Source organism: Meriones unguiculatus, chromosome 6 (genome assembly GCF_030254825.1).
Source record: "Meriones unguiculatus strain TT.TT164.6M chromosome 6, Bangor_MerUng_6.1, whole genome shotgun sequence".
Lineage (NCBI taxonomy): Eukaryota > Metazoa > Chordata > Mammalia > Rodentia > Muridae > Meriones > Meriones unguiculatus.
Window position 1 is genome coordinate 43,574,213 of NC_083354.1, and position 15,960 is coordinate 43,590,172.

The 15,960-nt window shown below is 57.0% G+C and overlaps 1 protein-coding gene across 11 annotated transcripts; it reads left to right on the forward strand.

The window, feature by feature from the left end:
- The first annotated feature begins 4,549 nt into the window (after positions 1-4,549).
- On the forward strand, positions 4,550-15,827 carry Sema3b (semaphorin 3B). Of its 11 annotated transcripts, XM_060385309.1 has the most exons (21): positions 4,550-4,672; positions 4,758-4,920; positions 7,169-7,344; positions 7,444-7,551; positions 8,875-9,061; positions 9,802-9,959; positions 10,124-10,186; positions 10,556-10,675; positions 10,762-10,855; positions 11,038-11,157; positions 12,043-12,188; positions 12,286-12,397; positions 12,504-12,573; positions 12,658-12,802; positions 13,141-13,360; positions 13,651-13,742; positions 13,825-13,866; positions 14,072-14,229; positions 14,320-14,375; positions 14,464-14,603; positions 15,000-15,827. In XM_060385309.1, the coding sequence occupies exons 5-21, from the start codon at positions 8,953-8,955 to the stop codon at positions 15,402-15,404; spliced, it is 2,250 nt and encodes a 749-aa protein (XP_060241292.1). In that variant the 5' UTR covers positions 4,550-4,672; positions 4,758-4,920; positions 7,169-7,344; positions 7,444-7,551; positions 8,875-8,952; the 3' UTR covers positions 15,405-15,827. The 11 variants fall into 11 exon arrangements, with proteins under 11 accessions (XP_060241292.1, XP_060241290.1, XP_060241289.1 ...); XM_060385307.1 differs by lacking the exon at positions 4,758-4,920; XM_060385306.1 differs by lacking the exons at positions 4,550-4,672; positions 4,758-4,920 and adding an exon at positions 4,950-6,278.
- Positions 15,828-15,960: the final 133 nt, after the last annotated feature.

Genomic DNA, 15,960 nt, shown 5'->3' on the forward strand with positions numbered 1-15,960 from the left:
CATGATTAACATACCCTAATAACCATTTTGTAAAAAATACATAATAATAAGGGCCAGAATACCACGTCGCCAAATCAGAGGGGTGGGGGCAGGCCGTCACGGCAGAGTTCGCGGGGTCTGTCCTTGGCTGCAGCGGAAGGCTGACTTAGAAAACAAAGCTGAAGGAAATTCTGGGTGCCTGTGAGATGGGCGTGGCGACGTGCCGAGCTGAGCGCCTGAGTTTTCTTCCAGGAACAGCAGGGGCAGCCGCGGGCTGAGCCTGCTCCCGGGAGGACTGGGCGAAAGGCCGGCCCCAACTGGGCGGAGCTCCGAGGCCTCTGCCGTCGGCCGCCAGGGGGCGCCACAGCCCGTCGTCTGCGCTGCCGAACTGGTCACGCAGGCTGACGTCACTGGGTCCCGTGGAGGACGCCGGACACAAAAGCAGCTTTGTGTGGCACGGGAGGCTCCTCGCCCCGCAGCCTGACAAAGCGGCTGGGGCCTGGGGCGGGCGGGGGTCGGCGCCGCGGGGGCGGGGGAGAAGGAGATTGGACCTGGGACCTGGGACTTCGCCTGCTTTACACCTGTCAGTGGCCACAGGCCACCGGGCCTCTGATGCTGGCAGGAGATGAAAGGCTGTGGTGGCGGGTCGGAAGGAGCGCCTGCTTCCTTAGGCCGCTCCCTCGCCCCAGTTCCTCAGGCCATTCCGGCTACCTCCGCCACGGGGTACGACTGACAAGAACAGTGCCCTGAGCCATCCCCAGATCTCTTTCTTTAGAGGCTCAGGCCTGAACCCCAAAGTGCGCAGGCGGGCTGGAGTTATTCCAGGGCCACCATACCCGCCCAGCAGGAAGCAAGCACCGGAGATGGTTCCTTCCTTCTGTCCTGAGGGGAACCCCGGCACAGAGGGCTATTGAGGGACTGGCATTGTCTGCCTGATGCACCCGGTGCCTCCCTGCCTGGGTGGGCCATCTAGGGCTCTGTCCTGGATCTCCTGGGTCTCGCTTGGCGTTGGGTCTGGGTGTGGTTTTGGCAAGCAAGGCTTACCCCGGTACAGACAATTATGCCCCCACCTGCCCTTGGCCCTTCTACTCTAGCTCTGAGTTGGAGGGCATAAGGCTCTATTGTCCCAAGACTGGTGGGGGCGGCTTCTCAATTCGGCCTTTCTTTGGCTGGTGGGAAATTCCCAGCCATGCGTGGGGTGGAAGGGGGAGGCAAGAAGGACCGCCCAGGTATCCTGAACCCTAACCGGAGGTACCCAATGAGATAGGCAAACCCCACTGCTTGCAGCTGTTCTTGGCTGAGTTCCTCGTTTCTTGGGAAACAGCTGAGCGAGGAAAGAGAAATTGAGTTCTTTCTCTAGAACTCTCCCAATGTCCACACCCATGGGCAGCTGCGGTATGAGTCCCAAGACCCTTAGCAGAGTGCGCAGAGCCAAATAGGGACCCGAGCTTCTGTTTTCAGTGTCGGATGGGCAGTCCCCAGCTTAGGAGGATTGCCACGAGGCTGGTCTGCCTCCAAGACTGGCCCACTTGAAATAGTCGCTGGAGCTACTGATGTGGTTGGTGGTAGCCTTGGTATTTTTAACCTATTTGTAGGGCAGGAGAACAGCTGGGAAGAGAGGGGGGAACGGCCCCCAAGAGTCAGAGGCCTAAAGAAGGGAGCGTATGAGAGACTTTGTGGGGAGGAGGCAGGCCCAGCAAGCCGGTGGAGGCAGATGTCATGTACAGAACAGGAAAGGGGCCCTTCCTTGGATTATAGCTAGGGCTTCTGAGAAAGCCTAATCCTGATGGAATCCCTTGCCATGTTTCAAAGCAGGCCTAGGACTTTCTTTCTTTCTTTCTTTCTTTCTTTCTTTCTTTCTTTCTTTTTCTTTCTTTCTTTCCTTCCTTCCTTCCTTTCTGTTATTGTTTTTTTTTTTTTTTGAGACTGGGTTTCTCTGTGTAGACTTGGGCTATCCTGGACTCACTTTGTTGACCAGGCTGGCCTCCTCGAACTCACAGAGATCCACCTGCTTCTGCCTCCCTGAGTGCTGGGATTAAAGGCATATACCACTATGCCCTGCTGACCTTGGCTTTTTTTATGTTTATATTTTATTTGTGTGTGTCTGATGGTCTGTGTAAGTACATCTCCCATGTGCCAAAGCATGCTTGTGGAGGTCAGAGGGCAATTTGTGGGATTCAGTTCTCTCCTTTCACCGTGTATGTTCTGGGGACTGAACTCAGGATATCAGGTTTGGTGGCAAGCACCTTCACCTGCTGAGCTACCTTGACAGCCCCAGAGCCCTAACTTCTGATGTCGCTCAAAAATTATTACACATACACCTTTAGAGCAAGATTGCCAGGCTAGCCTGAGGCTAAAGCATAGCAGCCCTGACTTCAGCTGTCTGGCTAGTGGCATGGCCAGCCAGGATACCAGTGGCTTTGGGAGATAGAAAGGGGTGACCATGATAAGACTGCAGTGTTTCAGCCGGGTGGTGATGACACACGCCTTTAATTTCAGCACTCTGGAGGCAGAGGAAGGCAGATCTCTGAGTTCAAGGCCAGCCTGGTCTACAGAGTGAATTCCAGGACAGCCAGGACTACACAGAGAAACCCTGTCTCAAAAAATGAACAATGACTGCAGTGTCTCCGGATTGGATTCTAGCTTAAGCCCATGCCCAAATACTGACCCGAATCCCTTCGTCTAAAGGAGATCCTAGGACCTTTGTCACTGCCATGTGGTTCTGCATCTCCCCAACTCTATTGCAACCAGAATAGAAAGCAATCCCCACTGTGTGCTTGGGTGATGGCCCCCAGCCAGCTGGGGCACGTGTACAGCCCTGTTACAGCAAGGCTGTGCATGCCTGCAAGGCAATCAGCCTCAGTCACACAGTGAGATATCAGGACTCAAGGGAGACAGCGATGGAGACCAGGTTTCCTTCTAACATCTTCACTTCTCCCTCTTAATGAAGATGTAACCTTGCAGGTCATCCTGGTTGGGAGAAAAATCATAGTTTGGCACCATCTCCCATATCTGCTTTCTGGTCTCACTAGGGTTGTGGGGAGTCAGCTTTGGGCATCCTAGAGCAAAATGAAAGAGGGGCCTGAGATGTATCTTCCCCATTAATTCCTGAACTTCATGGTGACCCAGAAAGCCCAGAAAAGTGGAAGGGTTTTCTACAGGCATGCTCTTTCCTGCCTTCTTATGCTGGGCATCTCCAGAGTCTTAGGGTCCCCAGTGATGATGGTCCCTGCTGCTGCCCCCACAGTGGAGAACCTGAGGCCTGGTCCTGAGGTTTGGACCTGGTGTGACAGGAATCTTCCACAGAGGAAGAATGATAGCTGAGGTGGCTAGTGAATTGTGAAGAAGAGTGCAGCAGATGACATGGAAGGGTTCAGGGCACAGCTCAGGTCATATTTTGGCAACAAAAACTCTGTGCATCCCAGAAATGGGGCTACTGGAGCACTAGAAGAATGGCCAGGCTGAATTAGGGTGGTGCTGTGGACTCCAGGCCAGGAGCTGCGGCCCCTACAAGCCTCTCCAAGCCAAGCCAGGATGTAGAAGCAAGGTACTGTGAAGGATGACCCCAGGGGCCCAGCCTGGGGGCAGGAGGCAGGTAGAGTCTTGCCCCAACTTCAGCAAGACCTATGATAGGGTTTCCAGGAGCAGTGGTCTTGGGTGCTGCTAGGGGTGGATTGGGGACTTTTGAGAGTCCTCAGGGGAGAGAGGGAGGCTCAGGTGAAGCCCTGAGCACAATGGTTTGAGGCTAAAGAAAGTGTCTGTGTAGGGTAGGAAGCAGGAGGGAGGGGTGAGAGAGAAGCTGAGCCTGAGGCTGGGTTGGTAGCCATGACAGAGAAGTGTTTCCCTCAAGGCCCTCATCAGATGCCCAGACCTGCGCTGGCAATAGCAAACACCTGCTGTGCCTCTAGCCTGCACCCAGCCTGCTTGGCCCAGGTGGCTAGAGTGACTGATGGAAATGAGGTGAGCTGTAAGATTGGCAGGTGGTGGCTCATGTCTTTAATCCCAGCACTTGGGAGGCAGAGGCAGGCGGGTCTCTGTAGTCCAGGCCAGCCTGGTCTACAAATCGCGTTTCAGGACGGCCAAGGCGACACAGAGAAACCCTGTCTTGCAGTAGGGGGGGAAAGCGTTGGTCACTAACTGCACTCTGGGGAGTCCCCACAGCATCTTCAACCACTCAACTCCTCCCAGAGCATCCAGAGGGTGCTCGCCACCCAAGGCAGGACTTCCTGGGAGGCTCTCTATATCCTGCTTAGGGAATGTGGTATTCCCGTAAACATCACTCATGTAAATGTCTGCTGATAAGTAAAACGTATCACACAGTTCACTTTTGCAGCTTTCCTGGCATGGCCCCTCCCTCAAAGGCTGTAGCGAACGAGGAGGCCACACCCCCACTCCCCTTGCTTCCTCACCCCTCTCTGCCGGGCAATGAAGAAAACAGGAGTGAGTGTGGAACTGTGATGTGGCTGGTTGGGGGGGGCCTCCCCATCCCAGAGGGGCTGACCTCAGTCAGGGAGGAATGCACACGAGGGAGGGAGAGAGGGAGGACGGGGGTGGAGCCAGTAGGGGGAGGGCCACAGCTAAAGGCCCAAGGCTCCTGTTGGCCCCTCCTGCCACCCCTCCACCTCAGCTCTGACTTGACCCACTGAAGGGAAGGGCAACGGGCAAAGAGGGGAGGAGCTGATCTTTCCAAAAGGTGGGCCGGGGGTCTTGTGGACTCTGGAGACCAGGCTTGGGGTTTGTGGGTGGGGAATGTCCTGAGACCCTCAACTTTTCCCCAGGAGATCTGCTAGGGGAAGTTAGGCTTTCAGAGGCTCTTCATGGCTGTGTTCTCCCACCTCCTGGCACCAAAGCTTCAGTCCTCACAGTCGCATGACCTAGTGCCCACGTGGCCAGTGGGGGAAGGTTGTAACGTGGAGCCTCCAGCCTTGATTGCAAAAGCAGGTGTGAGTGGGGAACCTGAGACCCTACCCAGCCAGCCCGGGGGACTGGCGTGACTGGCACAGCCTTCATCAGATGGGCGTCCTACAGCAGCCACGCCATGGCGGGTCCAGGCAGGGTGCAGGGGGGTGGGCTCAGCGGTAAGAAGAGGTGGGAGGCGAGTTCTGTGACTTGGTGCAACAGTCTAGTTATTTCCAAAAGGAAAAGCCGAAGCCTTGGCAGGCTGTAAGGGCACTCTGTAGGAAGAACCCAGGCAGGCCTGTGCTAGTGGATGTTCGGGGGGCAAGGGCAGGGGCACAAGCAGGGTAAGGGACCCTAGCTGCCTCTCTGGAGTTCAGAGCCAAACCAAGACTGCCTTGTTTCAGAATCTTTAGGAGTTTGATTATGACAGCTGGGTACCGACACCTGAAGTGCTGCCTCTAAGGGGACCCCTCCCCTGAGCCCAGCATGATGAAACTAGGGAACAGAAAAGAGACCTTTTGAGGAACCTGCCGCCCAGGCCTCCCCCTTCAAGGGAGGAGACGCATCTGTAGGACTGAGTCACCTGGCTTAAGAGGGCCAGGGACAGCTCATTCCCTCGAGCTGGGAACTGAGTCTCAGGTTGTCAGAAAGATGGAGGGGGTCTGGGGCGGTCGCCCCGAGTGGAATACAGGGCTGGTGATAAAAGAAGCAAGATTGGATCCCTGGGCCTGGAGAACTGGAGGCAGTCTGGGCAGACAGGGGACACAGCAGGGGTGGGTAGGGGCCTCAGCGACACTTGCTGCTGGGTGGAAAATTGTAAACAGCCAAAGAATGTTGTTTGCTTGCAAGAGGCCAGGGGAGGCCGCCAGGTCCGTGGGGAGAGGCAGCCAGCCCAGGAGCAGGGCAGGGCCTCATCCTAGAGGCTAGGCCACCTCCCGACGGCCCCTGGTCCTTCTCCTACTGCCGCTAGACAGGCAGGTCAGGAACACTGGCTCCTGAGGCTCCTGGGGAAGTAAGTCTCCCCTTATCTCTGTCTGTGTCCCCTGACCTCCGGTTGGATGACACCCAGGCAGTATGTAACAAAACTGCCCAGTTGAAGTGCCACAATAACTGTGGCATACAACCAGTACAACTGAGGCCGGAGGGCTTCTGACCCCTGAGGCCAGCTTTGAGAAGATTGAGGCAACAGCCAGCCCCTCTAAAGTGCTCCTAAGAGTGCAAACAGGAAGTGCTTTTCAGAACAAGCTACGGGACAAGACCCCAGGTACTTCTCTTTGTTTGTTTGTTTTTGTTTGTTTGTTTCTCTGTGTAGCCCTGGCTGGACTCACTCTGTAGACTGGACTGGCCTGCCTCTGCCTCCTGAGTGCTGGGACAGGCAGCGCTACGCCCAGCTTCCCCAGGTACTTTTTTTTTTTTTTAAGATTTATTTATTTATTATTTATACAGCATTCTGCCTGCATGTGTGCCTGCAGGCCAGGAGAGGGCACCAGTTCTCATTATAGATGGTTGTGAGCCACCATGTGGTTGCTGGGAATTGAACTCAGGACTTTGGGAAGAACAGCCAGTGCTCTTAACCTCTCTCTGAGCCATCTCTCTGAGCCATCTCTCCAGCCCACCCCAGGTACTTCTTGACCTGGCCACCAAAGTCAAGTGCAGGAGTCTGTCTTATATGAAATTGACCCGCCTTACACCTGGCCCAGCACTTGAGAAGCAGAGGTAGGAGAAACAGGAGTTGAAGGCCATCCTGGGCTACATAGCGAGTTCCAGGTCAGCCTGGGCTGCAGGAGACCCCGCCTTCAAACAAACAAAAACAACCCTACAAACCTCCCTCAGGTACCTGGCTCTGGGTTTGCTGGGCAGGGCAGTCTTTCCAGCTTGGAAGAGAGCTGGAGTTGCTAGGCCATCCACGTCCCCAGAGGCTGCCCCTAGCTCCAGCCTGGTAGAGTTCTGAGGTTAGGCCCGCACTCTCCTGACACGGCCCCCCTCCCTTTTCCTGCCTGGTTGTCACTGCACTGGCCGCGGTGGGGCCAGACAGCTGAAGTCTTAAGAGGTCCAATTGGTAAAAGAAACTGGGGTTGAGGCCCAGAAAAGGGGAGGAGAGCTCCTTCCCTGGCCTCTGACCCACCTGTCTGGGAACTGAGCTTGCCGCTGAGTATCCAATCATGTCTTAGCTGTGGAGGAACAGGTGAGGACCTGCAGTGCCTGGCCTACCATTCCCTCTGCCTCCTGCACTGAACTGCCAGGGAGGGTCTCTGCTGTTTCCACCTGCTTTGCCTTAACTTACTGCCAGGTTTCCGGGATTACCAGAGGGGACGCCCTTCACCTTGAGATCCAGCAAGAGAGGGCCATCTCTACCTGCTCAACCCTTGCTCCCATTCTACTCATGCGGGGCCACCGTGGTCTCCAGCCAGTCTCAGCTGCCTGTGCCGGTCACCCGATCCACCCTGTAGCCCTGCAAACTTTATGGTATTCTGGGCGGTGGCTGGCCTGGTGGGGGCGGGGGCTTCTACTTAAAGGAGCCGTCCGAGGGTGCCCCGTGGGCCCTAGCCTGCTCCCCTTCCCCAGGACAAGAGGGGTTAAGGCGGAAGACACCTTGGCAGAGTTCTTCGTGGAGTGCGGGAAGGCAGCCCTTGTCAGCCTCACAGACTGCTAAGAACCCGAGGAGAGGCGCAGGCAAGTGTGAGCAGATGGAAGGAGGGAGACAGGGGGCCTGGCTTGGCTTGGGAGGGGTCCAGAAACTGGTGTGGGGGGGTAGAGAATGAAGGGAGGAGAGGTTTGAGACCCACCCTAGCATTAATTCCCTTCTTCAATCCACACCATGGCCTTGGCCCTCGTGCCCCCCCTGTCCTGCCTGCTCCTGTAAAGGAGGCTGGCCATAGCAGCCAGAACCTGGGCTCCACCTGAGGTGCCAGGCAAGGTGTCTGCTTCAGTGGAGGGGCTCACAGACAGGGAAACTTAAGATGCGGAAATAGAAGGGAACAGCCATTGTTGTACCTGGAGCTTAAGGTGAGCGGAGAGGTCGCCTCACCCTGTCCACATTCCTCTCTTGGGTCAAGCCTGACCTCAGTCAGTCTCGACCTGTCTAGCTTCTACCCTCAGGCTGCAGAGGGGAAACAATCAGCCACAAAGGCCTGCTGGAGTTGACCAGGGAAGACTAGTCTGCCTTGTACAGAGTTAAAGGAAGTGATTGATGCTGCCTTTGCATTCACTTGCAAGTCCATGATGCACGTACATGCACCTGCCCATGCGCAGGGGTGAACCAAGCAGGCATATTTTATGCTGGTACACACTGAAGAGACACACGCACAGTGCCGCACATGCGCGCCCACATTCGCACTGTCAGCTTACATCCACATGGGGTGACACACGTTTGCTCATGGACATTTATACATACTGTTCATGTATGTGTGCTCACTCAGGGACCCTCCAAAATATTTTCATGTCCACAGTAGTCACCCACAACCTTAGCTCCAGTCCCCAAAGTACCTCTGCACTTCCTCGCTGGTCTGTGGGTACAGAGCCTCCTCCAGAGGCCTCACCCGCCTCCTGTCATTCTTTCTTTCATCAGCTGTTTTGCTCATTGCACTCGGTGCCCTCTGCAGTGACCACAGGATCTGACTTCTAGTTGGCCCTTTGCCCTTTACTGCCTGGGGCCCTTGTCCGCCTCATCAGTACCCTTGTCCCTGCCCCAGGCTGGCATGAAGTGGGTGCACAGTGTTTGTGAATTAATGTCTGCGAGTGTGTGTGCAGAAGGGGAGGTTACTGAGGAGGGTGACGTGGTGGGGCGGGTGCCTGCCAGTGCAGGGTGACCCTGAGGGTGTGCCCGGTGTGGGTGTGTCTCTGATTGTGGCCAGGCGGGGCATCCTTGGTGGAGAGGAAACGGTATGCGACCCCCCAGCCTCTTTCCCTTGGGGCTGTAATCTGATCCCTTGGGACTCCCCTCCATGCCCTCCCGCCCTTACCCTCTTTGCCTTGCTGCTGCCTCTTCTCTTCCAGATCCTGGGGCAGAGTCCAGGGCGGCTGAAGGCTCCTCCACACACGCCTGCTGAACCCTGAGCGCCCTGAGCTGCCGGCATGGGGCGGGCCGAGGCCGCCGCCATGATCCTAGGCCTGGCCCTTTTCTGGGCAGCAGGGTTAGGGGATGCCGCCCCTAACCTTCCTCGCCTTCGGCTCTCCTTTCAAGGTAGGTGCACCTGGCAGCTGGAAAAGGGCCCGGTGTAGAAAGACTTCCTGGTGCCCATGTGTGCATCCCTACCACCGGGCACTTGTTGGGTTGGAGGTGGAGGTATTCTTGGGCCAGCTCCAGTTAACCCTGTCCTAGCCTCTCTGTCTACATTCTCCTCATGCTTTCCCAAGGAGGACCCCTACCGTCTCCATGGCAACAGTCCCTGTCTCTGTCTCATCCTCCTACCCTAAGGCAAGCCATGTCTCTGTAGCAGGGAAGTCAAGGTTTGGGGGCCACCAGAGCCCCTTTCTTCTACCCTTTGCACAGAGGAGTGTTCCCTGGGCACTGAGTGGCATCTGGTGGTCAGCTCTGTTGAATCCAAGCTAGTGTTATGGTGGCAGGGAAGGCACCCACAGCCTCACATTTAGGGATGGGATTCTGTCCGTTTCTACTGGCTCTGCCTTTCCTAGAACCCTGGAGTCTGTGAGCCTGGCTTCCCAGCATGCCAGGCCACTTGTCTGCACATGTTTTCCTAAACCTGTTTCCTCCTCTCTGGGGGCTGCACCGCCCACCCCACGACTCTGTGAGTGCACCTGGGTGGGCCAGTCTTCAAACTCGTAAGCCCACATGCATGGGAGAGTACATGCGTGTGGCTTGGGTCACACAGATAATCTTGGTCTGCAGAGAGACAACCAGGCAGGGCTTGCGGAAGTTCCTGTTGAGATAGGCAAGTACTCTGAGGTATCTCTTCCCTGCAGAATTACAGGCCCGGCATGGTGTCCGGACCTTCAGGCTGGAGCGGACCTGCTGTTATGAAGCCTTGCTAGTGGACGAGGAGCGTGGACGCCTGTTTGTGGGCGCTGAGAACCATGTGGCTTCCCTCAGCCTGGACAACATCAGCAAGCGAGCCAAAAAGGTGCCAGGGACCCCTAACCTTCCCCAGCTTCAGTGCTTGGGATCCCGCTCTTGACTGTCCAGACGCTAGACTCTAGAGAATCTCCAAGGGGTGGACAACTGAATGGAGAAACCCCCCCCCAAATAAAGAGCACCTCAAGTCTAACCTGCTTTCCCTCCCCACAGCTGGCCTGGCCGGCCCCTGTGGAATGGCGAGAAGAGTGCAACTGGGCAGGGAAGGACATTGGTGTGAGTGTGGGCCACTCAGGGGAGCGTGCGGGAAGGGGTTGGGCCCCCTCATTTCCAGGGCTGACAGAGAGGCTAGCCTGTTCTGACCGGGTAAGGGCAGGGAGGTCAGGGCGGATGAGGTCTGGAGGCGGTGAGTCAGTGGGGGCGCATGTGATCCTTCTTGGGGGACCTCTGAGTCACGGGGGCCTGTGCACATCTGCCCTTCTTCATGTAGCCAGCCTGTGAAGGTAGGTTGTCACCAAGGGCACTCAGGTCCCTGTAACTTAGGATGGAGAAGAGTTGGAAAGGTAGGGATGCCGCTAGGGAGCTGCAGCTCCCTAGGGCCGCCTCCCCGGGCACAATTGACTGCCCCCGCTGCCTGCCCACCAGACGGAGTGCATGAACTTTGTGAAGCTGCTGCATGTTTATAACCACACCCACCTGCTGGCCTGTGGCACAGGGGCCTTCCACCCGACCTGTGCATTTGTGGAGGTGGGCCACCGGCTGGAGGTAAGACCCCGACTAGCCGGCGGAGGGGCGACAGGAAGCAGGTGACAAAGGACCTGGCATTGACAACTCCCTCCCCCACCTCCCAGGAACCTGTGCTTCGGCTGGACCTGAGGAAGCTTGAAGATGGCAAGGGGAAGAGTCCTTATGACCCGAGGCATCGGGCTGCCTCCGTGCTGGTGGGTGAGTCCGAAGGCTGGCACCCAATGTAACTCTAGAACCGCCTGGAAGTTTAAAACATCACATGTCCCAAGGATGCCCTGTGGTCTGGACTCCCTGAGCACCCCTCCCCGCAAGCTTCCTCGGCACCTTTACTCGGAGGGCTCACAGCTGGCTGGCTAAGCATCCCCTTGCCCTGTCTGCAGGGGAAGAGCTGTATTCAGGGGTGGCAGCGGACCTCATGGGCCGTGACTTTACCATCTTTCGAAGCCTGGGCCCGAATCCGAGTCTCCGGACAGAGCCCCATGATTCCCGCTGGCTCAACGGTGAGAAGCTGGTGGGGAGCTGGGAGGGAGCTGCCATCCTCCAACAGGAAAGGGGCCACACACTGAAAAAGCAGCAGAGCGATGGGCGAAGTGAAGTCTCACCAAGCGTCTACTACAATAGGGCCCGTTACAGAGATAGGCAAGAGTCGCCGGGCACGGTGGTGGGAGCACACACCTGTAATTCCAGCACTTGGGGGAGGCAGAGGCAGGCAGGTAGATGTGAGTTCGAGACCAGCCTGGTCTACAAAGTGAGTCCAGGACAGCCAAGGCTACACAGAGAAACCCGGTCTTGAAAAATAAACCAACAAAAACCCTCCAGTGGCCATGACACCACTGAAAGGCTAGAGAAGGGAAGAGGAGTCTGGGTTGAGGAAAGCTACTTGCTGGGAGGAGCTGGGAGTTAATAGCTTCCAGAACACAAGAAAAAGCAGCCAGCAGAGTTGGAATATCATTCCAGGTAAGGAAAATGACTAGTGCAAGGGCCTTGAGGATAGAGCCAGCAAAGAAACAGGCTCATGCGACTAGTATTGATAGGAAATGTAAGGCTCTCAAGGGCTGGCGTCCTTTACTATGGGACAGCAGGAACAGGGAGTATTTGATCTGCTCGGGAGGAAGATTTCTGAATGAAGGCGAAAGCAGATACCTCCATCTCCCTCTTTTCCTGGCAAATTAAGAGAGTGTGGCACGGTCAGAAGCCCTGTGAAGGGGCCAGGGGCAGCCTGCTTGCGGGCGTAGCTATGGTCTCTACTGCCCCCTCGTGGCTGTTTCATGCCTTGCAGATGCTGATCATAGGGGCCTCTTGTGGAGGCTCTGGTTGCGGGACCCTGCAGATGGGTTGGTGCCGGGCCCAGGACCCGCTGATACCATTCCTCCTATTTTTGCTAGAACCCAAGTTTGTCAAGGTCTTTTGGATCCCAGAGAGCGAGAACCCCGATGACGATAAAATCTATTTCTTCTTCCGTGAGTCCGCAGTGGAAGCAGCACCAGCAATGGGACGCATGACTGTGTCTCGTGTTGGTCAGATCTGCCGGGTAAGAAGACACCGGGCCATTCATCCCCTGGCTACCTTTGCCCCTGACCTTTTGCCTACTATGGTCTTGTTCTCCTCCCTTCTGACCCTGTGAGCAGAATGACCTGGGTGGCCAGCGCAGCTTGGTCAACAAATGGACCACTTTTCTCAAGGCGAGGCTTGTGTGCTCAGTCCCTGGAGTTGAGGGTGACACCCATTTTGATCAACTTCGTGAGTGTCTTGAATGAGGAGTGCCATCAGGGCAGGGGTCAGGGTGCAGAGTCCAGGAGCCTGAGGTGTGAGTGTACTGCCCTGCCTACCTTTCCTTTCCCTGCAGAGGATGCGTTCCTTTTGTCCTCCCGGGACCGGCAGGCATCGCTTCTCTATGCTGTCTTCTCCACCTCCAGGTGAGGGGCAGGAAGCACGAGTTCCCGTGGGCAGTCAGCTGAGCTTGCCGGGACCCCTCACTTCGCTCTCTTCATCGTCTGCAGTGGCGTCTTCCAGGGCTCTGCTGTGTGCGTGTACAGCATGAATGACGTGCGCCGAGCCTTCCTGGGACCTTTTGCTCACAAGGAGGGGCCTACACATCAGTGGGTGTCCTACCAGGGTCGCGTCCCCTACCCACGGCCTGGCATGGTGCGTTGTTAGGGACTGCCTGAAACAATCAACTTCAAAGTCTCGTGGTGGGTGGACAGCGTGACTTGGCCTGAGGGTTCTGTTTCGAGGGGGGGGGTTAGGGGGCTGAGGTCTGATTTCTTCCTTTTGATAGGGGTGGGATATTGTCACCACCATAAGGTAGAACTGCAGAGTGAGATCATGTGTCCCCCTCAGCCTAAAGCTCACCAGGGAAGAGGCTCAGATACTCAGGGACCTTGTCCCTTTGCCCCTTTCATGTTCCCAGAGGCCTTGAGCGGAGGGCTGGCCACAAAATCGCTCTGTGTCTATCTCTGCTTGACATGCCTTGCCTTCCCTAGTGCCCCAGCAAGACCTTTGGTACCTTCAGTTCCACCAAGGACTTCCCAGATGATGTTATCCAGTTTGCCCGGAACCACCCTCTCATGTACAACTCAGTCCTGCCCATGGGGGGGCGTCCTCTCTTCCTACAAGTGGGAGCTGGGTACACCTTCACCCAAATCGCTGCAGACCGGGTGGCGGCTGCTGACGGACACTACGATGTTCTCTTCATTGGTACAGGTCAGGGTCTCCTCACGATGGCCCGGAGGGCATAGAGCTCCCTCCAGTTCCTTGGCCTGGAGGTGGTCAAATAGCTACATCTCTGTCGGGGCTGTGACCCCGCCTTCTGGGGGCTACCCTAGTTGTTCCAACCTACAATTCTTTTAACCTTTTCATGACCCAACCATGATGAAGGTGGAGAAAGGGCACGCACGCACGCACGCACGCACGCACACACACACACACACACACACACACACACACACGGCTTGTTAGGGAAAACCAATAGGCATTCCTTCTCATTTTGACAGATGTGGGCACAGTGCTAAAGGTGATCTCAGTCCCCAAGGGTAGCCGACCTAACTCTGAAGGCCTTCTCCTGGAAGAGCTGCAGGTGTTCGAGGTGAGGCCCCTTCCCCAGTCACCTTAGGACGCCCCACCTGAAGCCTCTTGGCCCTGAGCCCCATGTCCTGCCTCCCTTTCAGGACTCGGCCACAGTCACCAGCATGCAAATCTCCTCGAAGAGGGTGAGTCACTGAACTTGTGCCACCAGCGTCCCGGCTGTCTTGCTTCTTTGGCTTTCAAAGCCCAGAGTTTCAGGCATAGCTCCTCTTTGCTAGGCAACGAGCCCTCAGGGTTCCCATCTGTCCGGTGGGAAAAAGGCTAGCTTTTGAGTGAAGGGAGCCAGGTAAGGGCTGTCCTGATGGGACTGGAGACTCTTGTGCCTTCTAGAACCAGCTCTACGTAGCCTCACCCAGCGCCGTGGCCCAGATCGCACTGCACCGCTGCACGGCCCTAGGCCGCGCCTGCGCAGAATGCTGCCTGGCGCGTGACCCTTACTGCGCCTGGGATGGGTCGGCCTGCACACGCTTCCAGCCTACTGCCAAGAGGTGGGTCGGCCTGGAGTCCGCGCTGGACCACCGGGAGGGCGTCTCTGCCACCGGCAGGGAAGGGCTCACAGGTTTTAATGTCTCGGTCAGGAGGTTCAGGAGGCAGGATATAAGGAATGGTGACCCCAGCACCCAGTGCCCCGGGGGTGAGTACCGCTTCAGCTCCTACCCTCAGGCCTTGAAATGGCCACACCCAGCCCTGCCTTGTCTGAATTTTGACCTTTTTCTCTCAAGACTCTCCTCACTCTGCGCTGCTGGAGAGGAAGGTCTTAGGTGTGGAGAGTGGGAGCGCCTTTCTGGAGTGTGAGCCCCGCTCACTCCAGGCGCATGTGGAATGGACCTTCCAACGCGCGGGGGAGGCCGCTCACACCCAGGTGCGCCTCCTCCGCCCTTCCCAACCAGGCTTTGGCCTGCACCTCACCCCTTAGATGAAATCCAGTTCAATGAGGCTCCGCGCAGGCTCCTCTAGATCCTCCTGTTCTGTCCCTACCTGCTCTTCACAGCCTGGTGAGGCCCCACTGCGTCCCACTAGACTCCTGACTCACCCTCTGCCATCTGGAGGGAGAGAGCCCCCAACCCACTCACTGAGGGTTCTAGTCTCCCCCCCCTCCTCCAACCTCCATTCAAGTGACCCTCTCTAACCCAGAGCGAATCTTCATCTGAAACATACTGAGCCCGGTGCCCGTATCCGTTAGTGCCGGCAGCTCCGTGCCTTGTCCAGCTTTGGCTCCCAGTGACCCTTGTTTTCCGTTCCCGCCCTCACACGGCAGGTGCTGGCCGAGGACCGCGTTGAGCGCACCGCGCGGGGGCTGCTGCTGCATGGTCTGCGGCGCCAGGACTCGGGCGTGTACCTGTGCGTGGCAGTGGAACAAGGCTTTTCCCAGCCGCTGCGTCGCCTGGTGCTGCACGTGCTGAGCGCGGTACCCGCTGAACGACTGGCACGGGCCGAGGAGGCGGTGGCTCCCGCGCCCGCGGGTCCTAAGCTCTGGTACCGGGACTTTCTGCAGCTGGTGGAACCGGGCGGCGGTGGAGGCGCCTCCTCCCTGCGAATGTGCCGCCCGCAGCCCGGGCCCCACCCTGCGCCTTCGGAATCACGGCGGAAGGGGCGCAACAGGCGGACGCATGTCTCTGAGCTGCGTGCGGAGCGTGGACCACGCAGCGCGGCGCACTGGTGACCGGCTGGTCCCCACAGCGGGGACCGGGATGGATATGACACTCAGAGGAGGGGTCCGACAGATGCCAGGAAGACAGATGAGCTGTGGCTGGGGCACACTGAGGTCCTTGGGCCAGCGGAGACACCTAACCCCTGCATAGGCCCTGGCCAAAGGGTCGCTTATTTATTAACAAGATAACTCATGAATGTAGCCCCAAAAGAGGGGTCCGGGCTCAATTCAGGATCTAGCCTGGAGGGAGTGGACAGAGAAGTAGGGTTCCAGAGTAGACCAGGGCCAGAGAGCTGTCTTGGGTGCCCGTCCTGGGGGAAGCAATCTCTTTCTTGGGCAGTGAACAGAAAGCTGTGAACAGATCAGACTGTTGGGTATGGGGCGTGTGGCAGGCCAACTGTACTAAAGTAATGCAATAAACACTTCATCAGCTGACGTTGGAACGGCCCAAGCAGATAACAGGTAGTCCTAGACTTCGCTGGGGGTCTCGGGCATTGCCCCAGCAGTCTCGAGGCCTGGGTTTTTGTCCTCCAAGGTTGCTGCAGTGAAGATGAAAAGTGCTGTTAGA

What these genes read in the sequence shown, in the direction of transcription:
- Sema3b (XM_060385309.1), top strand. Translation starts at nt 8,953, where the DNA reads ATGGGGCGGGCCGAGGCCGCCGCCATGATCCTAGGCCTGGCCCTTTTC. An exon ending in CCTTCGGCTCTCCTTTCAAG is followed by an intron (nt 9,062 to 9,801) that starts GTAGGTGCACCT and finishes TCTTCCCTGCAG; the next exon opens with AATTACAGGCCCGGCATGGT. An exon ending in TGTTCTCTTCATTGGTACAG is followed by an intron (nt 13,361 to 13,650) that starts GTCAGGGTCTCC and finishes TCATTTTGACAG; the next exon opens with ATGTGGGCACAGTGCTAAAG.